This window comes from Portunus trituberculatus, chromosome 10, assembly GCF_017591435.1.
Source record: "Portunus trituberculatus isolate SZX2019 chromosome 10, ASM1759143v1, whole genome shotgun sequence".
NCBI classification, from domain to species: Eukaryota; Metazoa; Arthropoda; class Malacostraca; order Decapoda; family Portunidae; genus Portunus; species Portunus trituberculatus.
The window spans coordinates 9,253,909-9,278,177 of NC_059264.1; the positions used below are offsets into that span (position 1 = coordinate 9,253,909).

At 40.8% G+C, this 24,269-nt stretch overlaps 2 protein-coding genes across 2 annotated transcripts in view; one reads left to right on the forward strand and one right to left on the reverse strand.

Annotated features, from left to right (window-relative positions):
* The window catches only part of LOC123502029 (organic cation transporter protein-like), a 25,499-nt gene continuing 1,230 nt past the window's right edge, over window positions 1–24,269 (forward strand). The window contains 12 exon segments of the mRNA XM_045251184.1: window positions 1–132; window positions 8,672–8,830; window positions 9,421–9,639; window positions 13,716–13,823; window positions 14,755–15,013; window positions 18,740–18,911; window positions 19,774–19,900; window positions 21,297–21,403; window positions 22,746–22,960; window positions 23,170–23,280; window positions 23,283–23,350; window positions 23,935–24,104. Of these exon segments, the coding sequence (XP_045107119.1) occupies window positions 8,768–8,830; window positions 9,421–9,639; window positions 13,716–13,823; window positions 14,755–15,013; window positions 18,740–18,911; window positions 19,774–19,900; window positions 21,297–21,403; window positions 22,746–22,960; window positions 23,170–23,280; window positions 23,283–23,350; window positions 23,935–24,104 (1,619 nt within the window). The 5' untranslated portion in view covers window positions 1–132; window positions 8,672–8,767.
* On the reverse strand, window positions 5,033–5,593 carry LOC123501873. Its single transcript, XM_045250914.1, has one exon. It carries the CDS (start codon window positions 5,591–5,593, stop codon window positions 5,033–5,035), a length of 561 nt encoding a protein of 186 aa, XP_045106849.1.

Below are 24,269 nucleotides of genomic sequence, written 5' to 3' on the forward strand. Positions count from 1 at the left end.
CCGCCAGTCGCCAGCGGAGCGGTCGGAGCAGACCAGCTTAGTGTATTATAAGACGGCAGTGAAGTAGAACGTTGCATCTCCTCTCCTCACTCAGTTAGAGCGTGGTCTGCCCTTCGACTCGATACTGCCAGAGTAAGTCGAACAGGAAAAAAAACAGAGACGATATCTCCAGCAATAGATATTGTAGTGATGTGAGATGTTAGGGATTGAATGCACCGTGTTTTAGTGCTTAGTATCAGTGAATAGAAAGAAAAAAATGCCTGGGTCTGTGGGAGTGGCTCGGCCGCGAGACTGCTGAGAGGCAGGTAGTTTCATTGATCCAAAGAGGGAGGCAGGAATGTGAGTTTGGGCGGGAGGCTCAAATATTTTAAATCCCGATTCAATAACGTGTTAAGATTATCCTTCACTGGAACTGTAATAAGAAACCCCTTGAAAATCTATCACTTTAATTAATGAGGACTTCTCAAGGTAATTTCCGTGCGGGCAAAAGTGCCTGTACGTTCGTTCACCCATGAGCACCCATGCGTCAGCACAGCGTAAGATGCAAGAATGCAGACTTGTTTGCTGATTCGGATCCCATCATCTCGCCCCTACCAGAACACACTACACCTTGATCTAAGCCAGAGCGAAAATAATTCTTCTCAAACGTGTTCAAATAACGACTTTCAATTTAGTATATGCTGAATGTATTTTGTAATAGACATAACCAGATTTATCAGCTTCCTTTTGTTGCATAATTTTGTTTTAGAACTATGAAAAACTGATTGCATGAACACACCGCAACGAATATATGAAAGAATATTCACAACTGTAACCAAAACTGACAACTGTTCTAGTCAACACAAAGTACACAGGAAACTTTATTTCATGCATGTGCCAAAGTATATATATATATATATATATATATATATATATATATATATATATATATATATATATATATATATATATATATATATATATATATATATATATATATATATATATATATATATATATATATATATATATATATATATATATATATATATATATATATATATATATATATATATATATATATATATATATATATATATATATATATATATATATATATATATATATATATATATATATATATATACACACACACACACACACGTTTTGATGGCATGCGCAAGCATCAAAGAAAATGTACACTTTTTAAGGTAAACTTTGTGAATATAATAGTGGAATTTTTACGAGCTTTTAAGGATGGTGTAATTGTTCTAGTGGTATATCTAGAGTTTTATAGCAACAATTACTGAGAGGATCACTTGTTGGAACCCGACCAATTATATTTATATCCTTGGAAATGTGTTCAGAGAGCTAAGGAGACGGCAAATATTATTCAGCGCTATCCTGACTTCTCTCCCAAGGCACATAATCATTGTTTTCCGTTACAAGACATTGGGAATACGGTTGAAATAAATAAATACAACAATCAATCATCGGAGGAAAAGAAAGAACATGATTTGAAGCAATGTCATCTAGCGTTTTTTTGGCGTTTCTTGAATCACATCAGCAAGTGAGTCTTTCTTCACACCAACAGTATTGCATCGGGAGTAAAAGGCTGAAAGTTCCACAGCAAACAACAACGTAAGAACATAAAGAAAACTGCAAGAAGCCCTCATGCCTACACTTGGCAGTCCCTGTATGAAACCCACCTACCTATTTCCACCTGTCATCCCCATCCATATAACTGCTCTATCTTCTTTCAACGCTCCCTGTTGACAATACGTGCAAAAATTAGTTACTGAATAAATAGATTAATAAGTGAATGAACAATTACATAAAGATGAAAACAATTGAAACCAAATAGAAAGAAAAGAATCTTCTTGAGAAAAAAAAATATGAACAAAAGTATGACTGAATAAATTGTTTGGTAAATAAGTAAAGAGAAGTTAAACGAAAAGAAAATAATAAATATCGAAACAAACAATGAAAGACAGTCTGACAGGCGGGCAGTTTTTCTCTCTCTCTCTCTCTCTCTCTCTCTCTCTCTCTCTCTCTCTCTCTCTCATGACCTTAAGTTAACAATAGAGAAGAGCCTTCCACGAATCAGACCCATAATTGCCCACAAGAGTAGGAGGAGGAGGAGAAGGAGAAGGAGGAGGAGGAGGAGGAGGAGGAGGAGGAGGAGGAGGAGGAATAAAAGTGGGAAATGGTGGAGGAGGACTAGAAATAACTAAATGCACAGGGAGGACAAAGGTATGGACAAAAATAACTATTCTGACTTGTGTGTGCATGAGTGTGTGCCTTTTCTTCATCTCTCTCTCTCTCTCTCTCACACACACACACACACACACACACACACACACACACACACACACACACACACACACACACACACACGCGCCAGCTCTTGCCAGCGTACTTGTTACCATGCCAAGTTGTGACGCAACACTTCTATTCGTTACCACCGCCACTCATGCTGTGCCAGGCGGCTTTTGATTCTTATGCCTTAAGATATTCGACACACATTCTATTTTGACCACTCACAACGTGCTTGATTGTTTATGTGCTGTGATCTACTGACATAATTTCTAAAGCAAAACATGCAGGAATGCTTATTATCACCCTAATGTGCGGCACACACATGGGATGGTGACAGTATACACCGAACTATTCAGAGAGGGGTACTACTGCTACTACTACTTCTACCACTACTGCTACTGCTGCTACTGACACTTATTGTAAGATTCTTTACATGGGACCGTGAGAGTAACGATAAATTTCTTCCCATAAATTCTACGACTACTTGAAAACCACACCTGTGCTCTCTCTTTCTCTCTCTCTCTCTCTCTCTCTCTCTCTCTCTCTCTCTCTGCCACTCATGTCACTGCCTAGGGCTTCTATGCTCCGACCTCTGCATGTCAGCCTGCCCCTCCCAGCCAACTGTTGTCTGCTGCGCCTCACATTGCACCTTGTTGTGGTCAATGTTATGTTACCACGAAGAGGGCACAGAGTAGCAGTGTCGTTTATTCAGGAACTTTTCAGGGGAGTTAACGAAAACACAGCTTGGGTTTTCCTTATATTAACAATACAGTTATTTACACTACACAAGGATAGTCTTGTACACACACACACAGTCCACAGCTCCCTGGCAAACGCCCGGGGGAGCACGACGGCTAGCTCGTGTGTTCGTCAGACTCCAACTCACGTAGCTCCGTCTTGTCAATCTTTCGTCAGCAAAAACTCACTGACACCGGTGACCGACTCATATATTAAAGAACAGTTACAAATGCATTGGTTACAATAGTTAAAGTATTACTTAATTATAAATGAAAGAAATAAAATATATGATAGTACTAAATATATGTCTATGCTGTTATAATTACATATATATAATCCGGCAACCAGAGGTTCCCTCACTGAGCCTGTGGGAATGTATACTGACTTAGCATAAGAAGTGCTTGCTTATGAAAATGAAAGGATGTGCTTCTCGCTAAGATCAGCCTCGCTTCTCACGGCTGTGTGTAGAAACAAGGAAAAAAATAATGATATACAATTCATACCCTAATACCGCTCGGTCACATACCTGCCGCGTCCTCGCGGCACGGAAAGAAAGCATACATAGATATATACTAACCGTGTACTTAGCCGTGTTAAAGTGTACTACAGGAAATTCATGGTTGAGAGTGAAATCGCCGAGTAACAAATATCGTGGCAGTAAGATTAGGATAGGAACAAAGTAAATAGATGCATAAATAAATAAATATCAATAATAAAATGATGGTACTCAGGAAGAGAGTCCTCCATGACCTGAGCAACTTTAGAGTAAGGAAAGAAAGATTTGTACAACAGGTATAAGAGAGAGAGAAAAAAAAAAGTTGGCAGAAAATTGACATTTGGGATAGATAAATTGATTGTAGTCATAAAGTGGCAAAAATGTGAACTGCCTGATGACTAAGAATCCTCGTATACGTTGTGCCAATAATTTTAACAATTGTGAGAGGAAATGATTTGGAAAAAGAAAACAATGGTAGCTATGGAACGGAAATTGAGTATAAATACTGACGTTGTTTAAACATGTACTTGGAAGAACAAGGCAAGAAAGCAATTATATGCGTAAACTTGAGCAAGAATGATCTTGTATAGGTTCTCCCCAAAGAGACGAAAAATGTCACCTTGAATTTTGCAAGCAACCTTGGCCACTCCGCCACCAGGCAATAATACCAATGACCTATCTCACCTATGAAACTATCCCGTGCTGCGGTCTACCCTCCAACTCCACCAGTCTCTCCACGTCCTACACCACTTTGCACACTGCACTGCTCACTCCTTAACCTGTCTTCATACTAATGCGTAACGCCAGGGCAATAAAAATAAGCGAATGGCATCTATCGAAGTGCCAATTCCTAACACGAAGTAAAGATAATTGAATAGTAAAGGATACGCTTAATTTCATAGGAAGGAGGAAACACATGCATAGGTAAGCACAGAGTACCAGAGTTTTCATACCGATATTATATGCATTGCGGCGCCTGTATAAAACCTTTATCATTACGGTGTAACTGTTCACATACAGAACACTAGGCACGCACTGCTGCACATTAGCAAGCTGCATAGATATGTAAACCACTGCCGCGCCAATACAAAAACAGTATCTTACGGTGTGGCTGATGATTTTCAGTCTTTTGTTTTTGGTACTATTGTTCTATGGAACAAAGTCAAGCATCAAATACTCAATAGATAAAACATTAAGGTTCTTTTAAAGCAATGAAAGACATTATTATTGTTATCGTTATCATCATTATTATTATTATTATATTATCAGTATTATTATTATTATTATTATTATTATTATTATTATTATTATTAATAATAATAACAATATTATCATAACTGAGGAAGCTTCAAAGTTTCAAAGTTTATTGATAAAAGAGGGGGGGAGATACAAACAAGGGGTGGTACAGAACAAGATACAAGGAAGCTCCGCTTGCAACCCAGTATTCATGCCTAGGGTGCTGATCTTGTGTGCATTGGTGACACCCATACTGCTCGTTGATTAGCGTGAATCTGCGCGCTGTCGTCCTCTGTCCCTCGGAGTGCAAATTAGCGCCGCCGCCGTCGCCCAGATCACGTCACCCGTGCGCTTGTTGATGTTGTTATTGGTGGAGATGTACAGAGACTCTAGCACCTTTCTTGTCCTCTCTTCTATGCCAGATTGTATGGCTCTCATTCCTTTCCAATTCGGAAGGTTGCCAGTTTTATCAGCGTGGTCCACCAGTGCACTGGACGGCCGATGGTGCCTCAAGTCGGCCTGGTGTTCCTTTATCCTCGTGGCGAGGCCTCTGCCAGTTTCACCATAATAGCTCGAGTCGGATCCGTTGCATGGTATCTGGTATACTACGCTGTCCTCGTTATTCTTCTGAATGCCAGGTTTTACCATTTCCCCTATCCGTTTTCCTCCCGTGGTAACCACTGTACGAGTATAGCCGGCCTGGTGAAGCACTTTCCCCAGAACCAGAGCCAAGTCAGACTTTGGTACGACTATAAACTTTCTTTTGAGCTTCTCACTGTTGCTTCGTTCGTATATTTTCTTTGCTTTTTCTTTCAACTCAACCATCCGCACTCTACAGAGGATGTGTTTATGCGGATGTGTTTTATGCAATGCACAACCTATATATTATTGAGTAATTTATAGACAGGCAGTCACAGACTCGCAGAGTCTGCCTAGTGCTTACAGATTTAGAGTTCAGACAGAGCTTAAAAATGTGGAGTAAATTTATTGACGTGTGTCTAATAAATTAAGTATCTAAACTAAAGCAAATAATATCACGTATTCATTTCCTTTGAAACTTACACAACGTAATGTGTCTGGAATTTAGGGGAAGGACAGGAGGAGGGAGCAAATTTTACATAGTGACTATGAAGTACAAATACATAGTAAATAAATAGCAAACTGTGAATGGTGGAATGTTAAAAACTTAGTAACGACAGATGAGTGAGTCACTGTGTGTGTGTGTGGGGGGGGGGGGCAGAGGGAGATGGAGAGGAGACTTATCACCCTTGCTTGTCACATTCACCCCAACTCCTGATGCCTTAATGCTGGTGTGCGTGTGTGTGTGTGTGTGTGTGTGTGTGTGTGTAATTCACCTCCTCGGTCGTCTGTGTGTGTGTGTGTAATTCACTGTTTGATCTGCTGCAGTCTATGACGAGACAGCCAGACGTTACCCTACGGAACGAGCTCAGAGCTCATTATTTCCGATCTTGGGATAGGTCTGAGACCAGGCACACACCACACACAGGGACAACAAGGTCACAACTCCTCGATTTACATCTCGTACCTACTCACTGCTAGGTGAACAGGGGCTACACGTGAAAGGAGACACGCCCAAATATCTCCACCCGGCCGGGGAATCGAACCCCGGTCATCTGGCTTGTGAAGCCAGCGCTCTAACCACTGAGCTACCGGGCCGTCCTGTGTGTGTGTGTGTGTGTGTGTGTGTGTGTGTGTGTGTGTGTGTGTGTGTGTGTGTGTGAGAGAGAGAGAGAGAGAGAGAGAGAGAGAGAGAGAGAGAGAGAGAGAGAGAGAGAGAGAGAGAGAGAGAGAGATTGTAATGCGTGTGTCGTGTGGCTGAGTGATGTCGTACATTGCAGTCTTAGACCTTATTTCCACTTCACATGATAGGATTTAGTGCTCCTTCCTTAAATACATTTATTGCGAATGTTTCCATAATTATACAAATATTAATGTTGAAGAATATGAACCAACAGCGCTGAGCTCTTCTTATCGCATGAGTTTTCCTGTCGTCGCCTGTTTCCCCTGATATAGTGAGTTGCCGATGAAAGATTTTCACAGAGGAAGTAATATTAGCTATTGTTTCATTATTATTATCATTATTATTATTATTATTATTATTATTATTATTATTATTATTATTATTACTATTATAGAGGACTTTTCGATGTATTTCTTACTAGAATTTAATGCAATAAAGCATTATAATACAGTAATTTTCTTTGCACATTTGCTAAGCATCTCGAAAATTTATAATACTGATCCATAAGTTGCAAACTGGCATTCTGAACATAAATCCTACATGGCACACTGGCAGGTCACCAGTTTGGTAAGAGTTGCCTTCGAAGTAAGAAGTACTGCTCCTTCCTTGCTTGCTCCTCGCTGATAAACAGTTTGCCAGTGTTTGTGTTTAAAAGGATATTATAATCAAGTTTACAAACCCTTATTGCTCTGTGTGCTGACTGCTATAGCAGCTGAAAAATGGAGTCACATAGCAGTGAAGTGTGGAAATATTTCATGAGTAAGTCAAGTGACCTAGCACAGTGTCTGTTGTGCAAGAAAGATTATTCACCAAAGGGACGTGGAACTACATCTTTGAAAAACCACTTGAAATCAGTGCATAGAGAACAGTTTGAAGAGTTAATGGCAAAAGAGAAAGAAGTTGGAAGAAAAATAAATATTGAAAAAAACACCTTTGCAAAAAGCAAAGACAGATGCTAAGCAAAAGAATGTTGGTGAGTATTTTCAGAGTGCAAAATTATGGGATGCTTTTAACCCTGAGGCAAAGAAACTGGATAAATGCACAGCAGAAATGTTAGTCATGGATGAATTAAATGGATGAATTAAATACTTTCAAAGAGAGAAGTATCAACTATTAGGACACCATTCGAACTCATTTGGCAGCATTTTGGTTCTCCCACCTTGTTTTTATTTGTTACTTCTCCTGCTGTCTGCATGGTCTGACACTGAAGCAGGCTTTTTTTTTTTTCGTCCTCTTGGTAAGAGCGTTTGCGTTAAAACATCCGCAAGGATGTCATATTTTGATATCCGCATCCGCATTTGTATCCGCATTTTAGCAGAGAATGATATCCACAACCACATTTGCATCCGCAAAATGATATCCGCGTTTATATCCGCATCCGCGGATGTCTGAAATTCGACATCCAATACATCTTTACCACTCACACACACACACACACACACACACACACACACACACACACACACACACACACACACTCACTCACTCACTCACTCTCTCTCTCTCTCTCTCTCTCTCTCTCTCTCTCTCTCTCTCTCTCTCTCTCTGAACAAAATGGTAGTATGAACGGAACCCGGTAATTATACAATAACAACAACAACAACATCAGGAACAAAAGCAAAACATCAATAAGGAAAGGAACATCAACAACAAGAAAAATAACAGTAATGATAATTATAATAACAATACTACTACTACTACTACTACTACTACTACTAAAACGATAATAATAAAAATAATGATAATGATAATAATAATTATGACAATAATAATAATAATAATAATATTATTAATAATAATAAAAATAATAATAACAGTAATGATAATAATAATAATAATAATAATAATAATAATAATAATAATAATAATATTAATAATAATAACAAACAATAACAATAATAGTAATAATAATAATAATAATAATAATAATAATAATAATAATATTAATAAAAATAATAACAATAATAAAAATAATAAAAATGATGAATAATAATAATAATAATAATAATAATAATAATAATAATAATAATAATAACAGGAAGAATAACAATAATTGCAATAGCAATGAAAGTAATGGAAAGGATGATAACAACAACAACAACAACAACAAAAACAACGACAGCAATTTCTCTACGTTTCAGACAACAGAGTGAGGAGGAACTACAGACTGACCTCAAGTGGTAACCCCTGACGTTCCATGACCTTTCCTGACCTGGGGCGGTGATCTGACCGGCGCCATGGCCATCGGCACGTTTGATGACATCTTTCAGCACATCGGCGGCTTCGGCAAGTATCAGATGGTGAGTGGCCGTGCTCTTTTCTGTAGCCTGTGCATAATCTCAAGAAATCATGGCGTGTGTCTCTTATATTGTACTGTAGATGGTCGGTAATAACGTACAATTTCATATCAGATTGGGTATTAGACACACGAGATACAAACTATATACAAATCAGGAGGATTGTAACCTTTAACTACAATAATAACCATTGAACAGGGTAATGCAATATCTGCCATTTGTTCTTTCCCCATTTTGTTCTTTTCACTTTTGTTATATTTTCTTCTTTTTTTTTCATTGTAGAAGTACATTAGCAACAGCATTACTAATACCAAAAAATAGCAGCTGCAGCAGCAGCAGCAGCAATTGCAGTAGTAATAGTAGTAGTAGTAGTAGTAGTAGTAGTAGTAGTAGTAGTTGTTGTTTTGTTGTTGTTGTAGTAGTAATAGTAGTAGTAGTAAAGCAGCAGCAGTAGAAGTAAAAATAGAGGTAGATGTAGAAGTAGATGTAGTAGAAGTAGCAGCAGCTGTAGTTCACGCTCCATAATCTCCATATAATATCAACTTAAATCATAGAACACATAACACACGTTCCTCAACATTCTCTCCCCGCAGTTTCTGTTCATTGTCAACTGCTACATCAATGTTATGTTCGTGTTCGTGTACTTCGGCCAAATCTTCATGACGGTTGTGCCCCCTCACTGGTGTGCCGCGCCCCCTCACCTTGCCACCCTCAATCTAACGGCGGAGCAGCTCAAGGACCTCACCATTCCTAAGGACGAGGACTCGGGCGCCTATGAGAAGTGCCGAATGTACGAGGTGGATTTTATTGAGGTGAGAGATTGAGATTCAGTTCACGCAGATGAAAGTACAAATGCGATGTGAGTTTGACAATAAAAAAAAAACGTGGATGTTATCAGGGGATGTGTACATTTTTTATGTTAACATCCTGTGAGAATAATGTTCAGGTGTGTGTTTGAAAGACAAGTGGTCAGTATGATTATACGTAATGGAATGAAGCGTTAGAGAATGACGTCTTGGTGTGTAAATAGTGTGAAAGATAAAGCCTTAAATGGAAGAGAGCTTAAAGTCAAAGTGAATGAAGGTTGAATAAGAAAAAAAATACGAGAGGAAATAATTTCAGTATCTAAGAGGTATGACTGAGCAAATTTAGGAAAACAGACAGAATCTTAAGAATACCGCGTATGGATACAAAATTAAGATGAAATACATTAACAAAGATAAACATGTTGAACATATAGTCAAAGTACAGAGGTATTAGAGAAGATGTATATAGGATACAGTAACAAAAACCTTGATGAAAAGGATATAATGAGAAAGTGAGATACTAAATAAATACCAATAAGAAAAAAAAAAAGATACCACGAAAAGTAGACTAGAATAATTGTTACACTGAACGATGCATAAGACAAAAAAAGTAGCAAAAATACACTATCATAAAGAAAAACAGTGAGATGTGACGATGAGTAGCAGTAACACATAAGTGGATGATTGGAAGGACAAAAAAACTCAAGTGCTACACTGTGATGGAGATAAGAGTAAACAGTGACAATTATCTAATTACTCATTCTTAAAACTTAAACAATTCCGTTGACATGTGAGTGGTGTGTATAGCAGACATTGTGTGTATAGGAGACAAGTCAAGGTTAAAAAAATTAAGATAATGATGAGAAGTGGCAGTGGTAATCTTACAATGTTGGGTAAGAGATAACTGCAAATCTGCGAGGTATGTTATCACTGGTTCAGAGGATACTTTGAACTCATCATTAAAGTTACCCCTGGCTTCGCTGAACGTTTCCCAATGAGTCTCACAACTCAAAGGGATAGTCACAGCCTGTCCTCTAAAGACAATTCTACACCTTCACATAAAACTACATACACTCACTACACACAAACACCTTTCACTTAAATTTCAAAACTAAAATATCGACTCTTTCACCAACCTAGGAGTCCTATTTATGGAGGGAACCATAAATGCCCCAGGTCGGACTGTTCTTCCTGTATCGATCCTAGATGTCTTGACACTTCCATGAAATTATTATTTTTCATTAATTTCTGCATATTCGCAGTCTTAGATCATATTCTTAATTCTCTACTAAACCTTCTCTTCTTTTCCTCACCGAAACATAACTGTGTGAAGAAGCTGTCAGTAACCCGTTCACTGATCATTTTTACTTTTCTATTCTCATTCCCGTTCCAAATATTGATGTTACGTCTATATGAACAACGACTTAACTTGCTCCCGTGCCCAAGCTCTTGAATTTTTCGAGCTTTCTACCAAAAGACTTCGAATCAAGAGTCAATCCATAACTAAATATATCTGTGCTGCCTATCTCTTAACTAACTCATCTGACTAGTAAATTTTTTGACGACTTAGCTTCTAAAGTGGAACAAAGTCTGCCTTTCTGACCTGAGGAGATCTCCATCCTTGGAGATTTCAATGTTCACCACCAGCTTTGACTTTCCTCTCCCTTCACTGACCATCCTGGTGAATTAGCCTTCAGCTTTGCTATCCTGCATGACCTAGAGCAACTGGTGCAACACCCTACTCGTATTCTTGACCGTCTTAAAGATAAGCCCAACATTCTTGACCTTTTCCATCTTTAAACCTTTTGCTTATGCTGTTACTCTATCGTCTTCGTTGGGCTCCTGGGGTCACAATCTCGTATCTGTATCTTGTCTTATTTCTCCAATCCCTCCTCAGGATCTCCCAAACGGAGGCATCTCTGCCATTTCGCCTATTCCAGTTGGGGGGAGCTGAGGAGGTATTATGCTTCTTTTCCATTGAATGATTACTGATTCCATGTCAGAGACCCAACTGTGTGTGCTGAACACAACAGAGATGAATGTGTCTGGAAAGGAGGCGTAAATTCCTCACTCTTTCTCTCAATCTAAACCTTCCAAACCTTGGTTTAGCACAGCTTGTTCTCACACTATACATGAGAGAGGTTGCCTATAATTAATCAAGCCTTCAATCCCTTGAATTTCTTGCGCTTTGTATTTCTGTCCGGAATCACACCAAATCTACTCTCCAACTTGCCAAACACTCCTTCTTTAATGAAAATTTCAAAATCCTTCGAAATCCAACTCCCATCGAGACTTCTGGCATCTAGCCTAAAATATCTCCAATAACTTTAATTTTTTATCATTCTCTCCTTTATATCATCGTGATGGTACCACTGCCATATCATCTGTCTCTGAAGCTGAACTCTTCTCTCAAACCTTCGCTAACAATTTCACTTTGAATGATTCCGAGGTTGTTCTTTCCTCTCTTCCGCCACCTGACTATTTCATGCTTCAATTAAAATCTTTTGTATTAATGTTTTCCATGCCCTAGTTGGCCTAAAACCTCGAAAGGTTTATGGACTTGATATGGTCTCCCCTTTTGTTCGCAAAAGGTGTGCCTCCGTGTTTTCACCTTACCTGGTCAAACTTTTTCAACTCCGTCCATTGGCTTCTACCTTTCTTTTTTGCTTGAAGTTTGTCTTTGAATCTATCTTCAATATTGAGATTCTTATACGTAAATCTGTCACTTCACAATCTTCTATATTATCGCCTGTATGGGTTCCTTGAAGGCCACTTTACTGGTGTACTGGCTTTCCTTAGGGAATATTAGTTATCCTTCTTTAGAGATTTTAGTGAAACTTTTGTTATTATCTTAGACGTAACAAAAGCTTTTGATAAAAACTGAAACAAAGCTTTGATCCCCAAACTGCTTTACTGCGGCTTCTATCTCTCTTACTGCAAAGGTGCAACTCCATCCCAAGTTTCCTTTCCAACTGTTCTCTTGTTACTATGGTAGACGGCTACTCTTCACAGAAATCAATTAATAATGGTGTTCCTCAGGGTTCTTTCCTATCACTCATTCTCTTTCTATTACTCATTATTGATATTCTAAACAAAACTCATATGCTGATAATACCGTCCTACACTTTTCTTCGTATATTTTTTTCAGAAACGACCAACCCTTCAGGATGTAAATACATAATATTAAATAGAGACGCCACACAAGGCCCGACGTCTTATCTAAAATTTATGATTCTGGCAGAAAATTCAATGATTCAAAAACTCGTTTCCTCCAACTATCAACTCGACACAACCAGACAACTACATGCTCTTCTTCAATGACATTCTAAAGTCCTCCTCTTCTACAATGAATATCTTCGGTCTGTCCTTTGCTCTTAGATTATATAAGTGAAGGACAGTTTTAGCTAGAGGAGAGATGTGAAGTTTTCACTATAGATTATAGTTATAATCTAAAGAAGAAACGTCACATCTTTTCTAGGTAAATTTATAAAACAGCTTCTATGAAGTTAAATATTTTTAGTCGTTTCTGCCAATTTTTCTGAACTTCCAACTGTTAACTCCATACAGGGGGTTTATCTGCCTATTTATGGAGTATTATTGGGGGAATTTCCACTGATGCTGCTCTCCTAGATAGGGCGGAATCAAAAACTTTTCTTCCTATCAATTCTTCCCTCCGACTGATTGATTGTCTTCAGCCTCTTTCTTATCATCGCAGTTTTGTATCTCCTGCTATCTTCTACCACTGTTTTTACACCAAATGTTCTTTCGATCTTGCTAATTTGAACTAATTCAAGAGGGAGGTTTCAAGACATTTATCACATTCTTTTGGCTAAATCTTTCGACCCCGTTCGAGGACTGGAATTTCAATGGCCCTTTATGTTCAATCGTTTCTGTTGTCCTTGGTCAGTTTCCTCCCTTTTACATTAACAAATATTAACAATATCTTCACAATATTAACAGGGGACATACTCCTGAGAAACAAGGAAATAATCTTTGTGGCCTTTGAAAAGCAAAACGTTTCAGATTACAGGCTTGAATGAGGAAGTTAGTGTTTGTGCATCATTATGCCTCTCATGTTGCAGGTGATAGAGACTAATGCCTCTTGGCAAAACGCCAGCTGGCCAATCACCACCTGCCACCACGGGTGGAACTACGACTACTCTCTCTACTACCCCTCCATCACCTCACAGGTAAGACAACCTCGTCTTTCTTTCTCTTACAACAACCTATACCCGATCTCCCTACCTAATTTTGTTCTTCGCAAAAAGCACTATTTCCTTCCTCTTCTCTTACATCTCATACGGATGACGGTTCCTTTCTCCTCCTCCCTTTTTCTTCATTACCTCTTTGAATACAAAACCCTTCCTTCCTCCTAAAACTTCTCGTTCTCCTCATCATTCCTCCACCTCCACCTCCTCCTCCTTCTCCTCCTCTTCCTCCTCCTCCTCCTCTTCCTCCTGCAAGAAGCCATCAGGTCTACACGTGGCAGTCGCTGTATGAAAAAACACCAACTTATCTCCACTAATGGTTATGAGCAATAAATTCGTCTAATATTCTTTTAAAATTCCCCAGCGACTTAATACCAATAACGTGATCACTGAATCTATTCCATTCATCTACCACATAATTTGAGTCAATTCCTTTCAATGTTTTAAAATCTAATCTCTTAAAATTTGAACTCAAATTTTTTTCCAATCCTGATTACTGATCATGAGGATTTTGTTTACGTCACTTGTTACATTTCCTATAAAACTTAAAAGACCTCTATTAGGAATGCTCTCAACTTACGCTCCTCTACGGAAGACAAATGAAAAAGCTTCAGTCTCCTATCACAATTATTCTCTGCATCATTTTAGTCATTCTCTTGTTTACTGATTCTAATATAACTATACCCTTCCTGTTCTTTGGGAACCCAAACTACAGAGCATGATTTAGAAGAGATCTGACCACCGCCAAATGTAACTTTAATATATCTCTGAAAAGTTTGATTTCTAAGACATATTTCCTTTGGCAGATGAACTAGGTGTTATAAGCAGGATGGCAGTGGGTGCTATCTTGGCACAGCTGAGTCTGTACATGTCTTGCAAAAACACAGCACGTTTCTCTGCCTCTACTTAACAGCTGAACTGGGTGTGTGAAGAGGACTGGCGACCCACCTTGGCGCAGTCCCTGTTCTTCGTGGCCGCCTTCGTCGCCTCGCCCCTGTTTGGCTGGGCAGCGGATTACTTTGGTCGCTTGCCCGTTATTGTCTTTAGTAACCTGCTGGGCGCCGCTGCAGGGATCGCCTCCGCCTTCGCCAGCTCATTCATTACCTTCACGGCCCTAAGGATGCTGGTGGGAATGACGTACGACACTCACTATATGGTCGTCTATATATTACGTAGGTATCGGGAGTTTTGGTGGAGGGGTGGCCTTAGGGAAGGAGGATGTGATAAGGTGTGTAATGATTACATAACAAGAAGCATTCGTGTGCATGCATGTGCATGTGCGTGTGTGTGTGTGTGTGTGTGTGTGTGTGTGTGTGTGTGTGTGTGCGCGCATAAGCAATTAGGATAGAGAGACCACTCAGCATATATGATATATATATATATATATATATATATATATATATATATATATATATATATATATATATATATATATATATATATATATATATATACACCGTTTGTGAAATTGCCCATTTCATGAAATGGGCAAACCCAATTCATGAAATGAACCTAACCTAACCTAACCCAATTCATGAAATGTGCAATGGAGTGGCCATTTCATGAAATGGTTAGGTTAGGTTAGGTTAGGTTCATTTCATGAATTGGGTTTGCCCATTTCATGAAATGGGCAATTTCACAAACGGTGTAATATATATATATATATATATATATATATATATATATATATATATATATATATATATATATATATATATATATAGATAGATAGATAGATAGATAGAGAGAGAGAGAGAGAGAGAGAGAGAGAGAGAGAGAGAGAGAGAGAGAGAGAGAGAGAGAGAGAGAGAGAGAGAGAGAGAAAGCACATACATATTTCTAGTAGCACAACCATGACACCCAGTAGCCTCAGAATCCTGTCGTCAAATGTACGTGGATTCAGAACGAATGTCGGCGAGTTGACCTACGCAGCTCTCAAGAATAAGGCTGACATAGTGGTGGCCGTCGAGACGTTCCTGAATGACAGCTGCGTCACAACATGCGACAAGATACCTGGCTATACTCACTGGGTGCGGAGGGACAGAGCAACCGGGCAAGGCGGAGGTATAGCTTTATGCCACCGTGAAGGTCTATAGCTGCAGCTATTGCCCATCACAGTTCATGAGGAAATGGAGGTGCTATTTTTCTGCCTTCTCCTCGCTGACAGGACTGCTGTGCTGCTCTGCTCTCTGTACCGCCCCCAATGGCAACACGGCGCCCCACTCTCCTTCCTCACGGATCAACTGGACACAATCATGGCCACCCACAGCTGTCAGAATACCATTATTGTGGGGCACTTAAACCAGTACCTGGTGAACCGAACCTACACAGAGCTCATAACGGTACACGGGCTCACCAACCACGTGACCTTCTCCACGCACGTGCGTGGTGCCTCTCTCGACCCTGTCCTGACCGATCTGCCGGCAGACTCTGTACAGTGCTACCAACTTCACAAGGTTGGTAGCTTTGACCACAACGCGGTCCCTTGTGAAGTTGGTCTTAACCCAGCAAGTGAGGAAGGAAGCCAGCGCACCATTGGCTATGGGAGAAGGCTAACTGGCGGGGGCTCAGGGCAGAGTTAGCCTCCACCAACTGGGAATCCATGTTCACAGATGACGTGAACCACAACGTGGCAACCCTCACCTCCCTTATCATATCAGCACAAGCCAGGCACGTCCCTCACAGGGCATATAGAGTCGATCCACGAGACCAGCCGTAGTTCGGCTATAGGTGCCGGCAAGCTGCTGATGCCAAGTACAAGGCCTGAACTCGTCTGAAGCGTCGTCCCCCAGGCGCCACAAGGCCCAGCACAGCGCTGCTTGCAAAAACATGGCCGTGACAAAGCTCCTGCGCAGCACCGACACCAGGAAGGCGCCCGGCCCTGACGACGTCTCGCCCTTCCTGCTGAAGCACTGTGCGGAGGAGCTAACAAAGCCCCTCACACACATCTTCCGCCAGTGCCTACAAACCAGCACCTGGCCAGCTGCATGGAAGGAGGCTCGGGTCACTCCTGTACACAAAAAAATGGATAAAGGTGACCCAGCAAATTACCGCCCCATCTCTCTCCTGTCAGCTGTCAGCAAGATCCTGGAGAGAATAATAGCTGAGCAGCTGACCTGTCACCTAGAGGAGCGTCACCTCATCTCTCCACGCCAATATGGATTTAGAAAGAGACGTTCCGCCTCCGACATGCTTCTCCTCCTCACACAAGCCTGGCATGACGCCCTCGACGCCGGCCGCCCCACCCTCGTCATTGCCCTTGACATTGCTGGGGCTTTTGACAGAGTTTGGCACAAAGGACTCCTGGCCAAGCTCGAACAGTTCGGCATCACAGGACAACTGCTAGAGCTGTTCTCCAGCTACCTACAAGGCCGGAGTCTGAGAGTTGTGTTGGGCGGGTGCACGTCAACCACACACCCAGTGGAGGCCTCCGTTCCACAGGGCTCGATCCTTGGCCCCATCCTCCTTCAGAGCCTCTCGCCTGTGTCGGCATACGCGGACGATGCCACTCTCTCGCACAGCTTCAGTAGAGAGGAGGCAGTGAACGTGATTGATGTCACCAACCGCCACCTTGGTGACATCATGGCCTGGGGTAAACAGTGGCAAGTCAAGTTTGCTGCCGAAAAGACCCAGGCCGTGGTCATCTCACGTTCACGGGAGGACGTCAGGCTGTTTGAAGGCCAGCTGAAGTTTGGAGAAGACACCCTTGCCATTAAGGACTCCATCAACATCCTGGGGGTGGAGGTAGACTCCAAACTCAGCTTCGACCGCCACCTGGAGAGCGTGGCACGTAAGGCATCCCTGAGGGTGACACTCCTACGTCGAGTGAGGCACCTACTCGATGCCAAGGGCTCATGACGCTGTACAAAGCGCAGGTGAGGCCCATCATGGAGTACAGCCCCCTCAGCTGGATGTGCAGTGCCCAGTCCCACCTCTCCCTGCTGGACAAGGTGCAGCGGCGAGCCGAGCGCCTCCTTCGCGATGCCGGTGGCCTGGGACAGCAGCCCCAAGCTGAGCTACAGCGACAGCGGCATCAGGGGCAGCAGTTGCAGCAGAGACAGCAGCAGACAGCATCCAGACCCTCACCAAGAAGCCCCTATCAACGTGCTGGACAGCTTGGAGCACCGAAGGCGTGTTGGGGCCCTTACTGTGCTGCACAAAGCCCAGGTGCAGCAAATACCTCACCTCACGGCTCTACGGATACCCTGGAGGAGGAGTGAACGTACTACGAGAGCGGTAGTGTCCGACACCCTCCTCGAGGTGCCGAGGTGCCATTCAGTGAGGTGTCAGCGCGCCTTCTCCCACGACACCGCGGTGTTGTGGAACGCCTTCACCTCAGCAGTGGACGTCTCCAGTATGTCCACCCAGCAGGTGAAGTGTGCTGCCCACGCCTGGTTACGGACACATCCGCCTGATAGTGACAGTGACAGGTGATAAAATGGCAGTGTCCACCAGCCTGCCATCCACCTGACAGTGACAGTGCCTACAGGAGTCGAGGAAAATAGTATGCCTGACAGTGACAGTGAAACACGGTGACGTGGGATGTGTGTGTGCTTGACATGACAGCTTGAGCTGATAGTGACAGTGTTATGACTCCCTCGCTCACAATGCCGTCCCCGGGAGCAGTTTTAGAATGAGCGTCACATGCCAGTGTACGCTCTTAGCTCACGAACTCAGCTCCAACTGTAAATATACTTATGTGTAAAATATGTATGTTATGTGCATTAAGTTTAAAGAGAGAGAGAGAGAGAGAGAGAGAGAGAGAGAGAGAGAGAGATTCTTTTTAAATTTTATATACACTGTTTTCATATCATATTTCTCGTTCTGAAGCTTTTATTTCCACCATTTTCCTTCACCCACACAATACATTTTCCATTACCTCTCACTCTATCTTCCAGTGTTGGAGTATGTGTCGAGCGAGTACCGCACAGTGATGGCCAACGTCCCCATCATGGTGTTCCTGACGTTGGGTCTCTGCGTCATGCCCTGGATGGCTCTGTATATCGCTGACTGGTCCATCTTTGCCATCGCCATGCACGCGCCGCAGCTCATCACCGTCTTCTTTATATGGTGCGTGTCATGCAGCTCTGTCTCTCTATCTATGAACACGTCTGCGCCGCCCTCCACTATTTTCTGTTGCCAATGCTTAAAACTACAGGAGTTTTTAAGTATTATTTTTACAGTTTTACATTTTAAAAATAAGAAAGTTTTGAGTACCCGGTTAAAAATGAAAGCTGCCTTTGAAAAACGTTGAGAGAACAAAACGCTACTGAACTCAGGCATCAGAAACAAACCATCTATGTCGTGGAGTTCTATCTATAGACAGTATTCAGAAGGAATTTTGTGCCGTACCTCCATTACTTTGAGAGGCTGCTATTCTATATTTAGTTCATGTTATATATAGGTTTTCAGGAGTGTTTCTCTTATCGATACAATGTCAGATAAGTAAAGTCTATATATAGCTAGTTCTATCTAGAGACAGTACTCAGAGGGACTTTTGTGCCATATCTCCATTACATTGAGAGGCTGCTTGTCTATATTTAGTTCATGCTGTATGCAGTTTTTCAGGAGGGTTTCTCTTATCGATACAATGTCTGATAAGTAAAGTCGATATATATTTTAGCTAACAGGAAAAACACTCTTGAAAATCAGAAATCTTATCAAATTACCAATACAATCATGAAGGCTGTATAACACCTTATTTACTAGCACTAATACATGTCAGGAGTTAGGCGATATACCAGTCAGCCAGTCAGTCTCTCTGTTAATCCTTTCTGTAGGTTAATGCTAATCTGTTGTAAATCAATTGATTTCTAGTCGGTCGATGAATTAGTAAGTATATTTTATTTCAAGCTTTAGTCAATTGCTCTCTCATTCAGTCAGCCAGTCAGTCAGTGAACGAGTGAGTCAGTGGAAGCAATCTTTCCTACAGGACAGTGCCGGAGTCAGCGCGGTGGCTGATGAGTAAGGGCAATGTAGACAAGACGGTCAGCATCATCAGGAAGGCAGCAAGAATTAATGGGAGAGTCCTGAAGCCTAACGTGATTGAGGAGTTTACGGTAAGAGGTGGTGGTGGTGGTGGTGATGATAGTCATGCTATTGGTGGTGGTGGTGATGATAGTCATGCTATTCGTGGTGGTGGTGATAGGTCTTCTTTCCTTTGTTTTACTTTTTTTTGTATACTACTTTCTTTATTCTAACTTTCACATCCCTATCACTTATATCTCTTGTCCTCATTATTATACTTCCCATTGTCTTTCCTTATCTTATTTCTTATTTTTCTCTTACTAATCAGCATTTTCTTATCCTTTTATCTTTCCTTGAACCTTCATTCTGTATCAAAATTCAAACTTATCTATCAATACATTTTTATCTTGCTGTCCTTCTTCCATTTGCTTCATGTTATTCTATTTCATAGTAAGATATATCTATTTTCAAAGTATTATTTTATCTATTTATGTATCTTTCTCTCTACATATTTATATCTATCTATCTAACTGTTTACCTATCTATTCACACACACACACACACACACACACACACACACACACACACACACACACACACACACACACACACATATATATATATATATATATATATATATATATATATATATATATATATATATATATATATATATATATATATATATATATATATATATATATATATATATATATATATATATATATATATATATATATATATATATATATATATATATATATATATATATATATATATATATATATATATATATATATATATATATATATATATATATATATATATTCTTTATTCTTCCTGTATTCGTTCTTCCTTTCCATTGAAATATTATTCAATAACTATTATTAATCTTTCTCTTCCCTTGGTATTTTTATCCCTTTCATTACTATTTTCATTATCTTACTTTCTTTTAACTTCTCCGCCTGCTCCATTTTCTCTTTAAATTAAAGTTTATTAATAGATAAGAAGTTTTCCTCCAATCTTTTACCAACTTTCCTTAATTTTCAACGTTACCATTTCTATTTCTGTTATGAGTTTTTTTTTCTAATTTCACATTTTTTCAAGCTTTTCAAGCTTTCGTGCTTAGGTAATTTCACTTTTTCCCCTCTAAATCAAGCCTTTTTCTCCCAAATTTCTTTCGTCCATAGCCTATTTCCCATAACATTCTTCATCCTTCTACATTTTCTGTTTGTCCGACTCATCCATCGAAATAAATAAAATAAAATAAAAAAGCATTAAGTTAGCGAAGATAACTGATACCACACGTATCCAAGGTTTGTATTCTCAATAACCACCTTCAAACGTTTCCTTTATCTTTTATGTACAGTTAACCACTTGGCTCCTATCAAATTTTCTCTTTAACTTTCTCGTGTGGTTCTCAACTACCTTCTCTCTCTCTCTCTCTCTCTCTCTCTCTCTCTCTCTCTCTCTCTCTCTCTCTCATAGACATTTGGGGAGAAGCAGGCTGAGAACAGCAACCAGTCAGTGAGCCTCGTCCACCTGGTAAAGACGCCTGTGCTGAGAAAGCGTTTCATCTTACTCTGCATCATGTGGTTAGTGACGAAAAGCGGTAATGAGAGAGAGAGAGAGAGAGAGAGAGAGAGAGAGAGAGAGAGAGAGAGAGAGAGAGAGAGAGAGAGAGAGAGAGAGAGAGAGAGAGAGAGATAACATAAACAATAACAAGACAGGGTGTAAACAACAATAGAGTATGACCCGCAAAACACACACACACACACACACACACACACACACACACACACACACACACACACACACACACACACACATTATTACAAGCCGACACACAAACACCATCTTTTCCTCCAAAGTCCCGGCACTTAAAGCCAATGTCCCACACAGTACAATGAGAGGTGAACGCTGCAAGATTGACTATGACCTGTACGATAACTGACGAATCCCATTGCTCACGGCAGTCACCAGAGTGTCACACGACAACAGTGAGTTGGGCACACGTTATTACTACGATTACAACAAGCATAGGAAGACCACGTAACGATATAACGTGTTGCTATCAATAATTTTCACAATTCCAGTATGACACTAGCTAGATGGCCACACGACTCACACGGTAAAGATTAGATGTTATTCGTAGGCACATCAATGACAGTATTATATTCAACGACCACAGACTACCACAAGATGACAAGTGAACGAATTACATGAATGCTGCCCGACACAACGAGCGCGGCACGACCTTCTTTTTTTCAGAATTCATGAATGTCTATATAAAAATTGTGGGTCCACACTTGGCCGTCACAGTTTCACAGCAGCATCCACCGACGTCACAGCATCGCATCCCATACAACATGGCCCTTCCCACGCCATCTCAACCCCCCGTGCAGGACATGTCTGGCCATATGGACACCGATCGACCACGATATATCATGTTATTGTTGTGTTAGGTTCATTATGTTATCCGTACATCATCGTTCCGCTTTCGGTCGGTTATCGTGCTATTTTTTGGATTGTCGTACAGTTTCTAGACAGCCACAAATACGACGACCATGTAATGAATAAAATGAATACCTAACGATAATAGCGGGAACGTACACCGAAAGAGATACGATAAGTTTGAAACTTTTTTTCGGTGATGAATCGCGAAAAAAAAACAATGGGTGCACTATTTTTTTCAGGATGAATCGGGGAAATATGCACAACGATCACAACACGCCCTAGACTTTCACTCGATGTTTCACGACACCAGTATATATTTTTTACACGATGTTACACGATTTTATTTTTAAATTCTTTTTTTTTCTGAAGTCATGCTGATTCGTGGCGCAGTCGCCTCACATCATACGATGTGAGACGCGGCCCTAAATGATACGCTCCCCTACGCCTCCACATCTCCCTTCTTTCCTTTCGCCTCTTCAGGATGGTGATTATTCTGGCGTACGATGGCCACATACGCAACACGGAGAACGTCGGACCCAACATGTTCGTGACCTTCACTATTGTGGGCTTCGTGGAGTTTCCCGCCGACCTGCTCACGATGATCACTATGGAGAAGCTGGGCCGCCGCCACACCACCGTCTGGAGCCTCATCCTCAGCGGTGTGGTCTGCCTCATCATTGCTTTTGTGCCGCCAGGTAAAGGCTTGCAGTTAACTCTCTGAATCCGGTGGCTCTCTTCTACTTTTATTTGTATATGCATACATAGATATATATATACAATAATCAGATAATTAATTGCAAATACAATTTCCATTAGTATGTGACGCCGTTACAATGTTTTTAACATTGTGTAATGTTATTGCGTGAGCCATCTCCGTCTCAGCTTTCTCCTCCTTTCTTTGCAGCGTACTCCTTGACGGTGCTAGTTTTGGAGGTGATCGGCCGCTTCCTCATTACCATGTCAATAAATGTGGCGCAGCAGTACCCCGTGGAGGTGTTGCCCACGGTGGCGCGCGCCCAGGATCCGCTGCCATCCACACCATGGGATACATGTCCGTCTTCCTGTCGCCTTACATTATCTACCTGGTGTGTATTGTGCTATGTCATCTTCTCTTTTCTGTTCCTAAGCGCTAGTCAGCATGCACCACTGTGTTGCTAAGTCTCTAAAGCATTTGGTGACATTTTTTGTACGATTATTCTTATGAAGTAATATCATACTGTTCTTTCAGATTCTACAAATACATTTTCATTTAGTATTCTGAGAGTAAATATCCTATTTTACGTTCTCTTCTAATGCCTGTGATAAAATTTTCAATCAAGGAGTGACTCAGATGCACATAGGAACACATATCATGCTGTCATTTCAGAATTTAGAAGTTAATTTTTATTGCAGTCTCATTCGGTGCCTGTAATTATATTTTAACTCCCCGGTTATTCAAATCAAACCACAAATATTTTATAACTAATTGGGAGTCTACACATGTCATACTAAGAGTTAATATCATACTTGAAACTCGCTTAGTGCTCATAGTCTGATTCTCACTCGAGAATTATTTAAATGTAGTAACAAATTCCATATCGTCACTGGTCTCTGCAATTAATATCTACACTAGTGTCAAACGAAACCACAAATGCCAAATTCATTATGTTGAATCTCTACTCCTTGACAGTCTAAATATGGTTTCGCTGTTCCCTTCGTCACCCTGGGCTTGGTATCAATAGCTGGCGGCATCACGAGTGTCCTGCTGCCTGAGACACTAGATCAAGACTTGCCAGACACTTTAGTGGACGGCGAGACCTTCTTTGTTGGCCAGAGCTGCTGCTACAATCCCTGGAGCAAGTACGTGGCAAGAAGGGAGAGGAGGAGAAACGAAATGTGTTAACAGAAGACTTACAATCAATAGAGAAGAGAGAGGTGGGGGGGATAAGAAAGAAGGGCAAAGGAAGGACTAGGAAGAAAGAGAGATTATAAGACCTGGGAGGAAGTTTGTAGCTTAAAGGGAAA

Bases quoted from the DNA above. Each gene is read 5' to 3' on its own strand.
- LOC123501873 (XM_045250914.1), bottom strand. From the start codon at position 5,593: ATGGTTGAGTTGAAAGAAAAAGCAAAGAAAATATACGAACGAAGCAAC.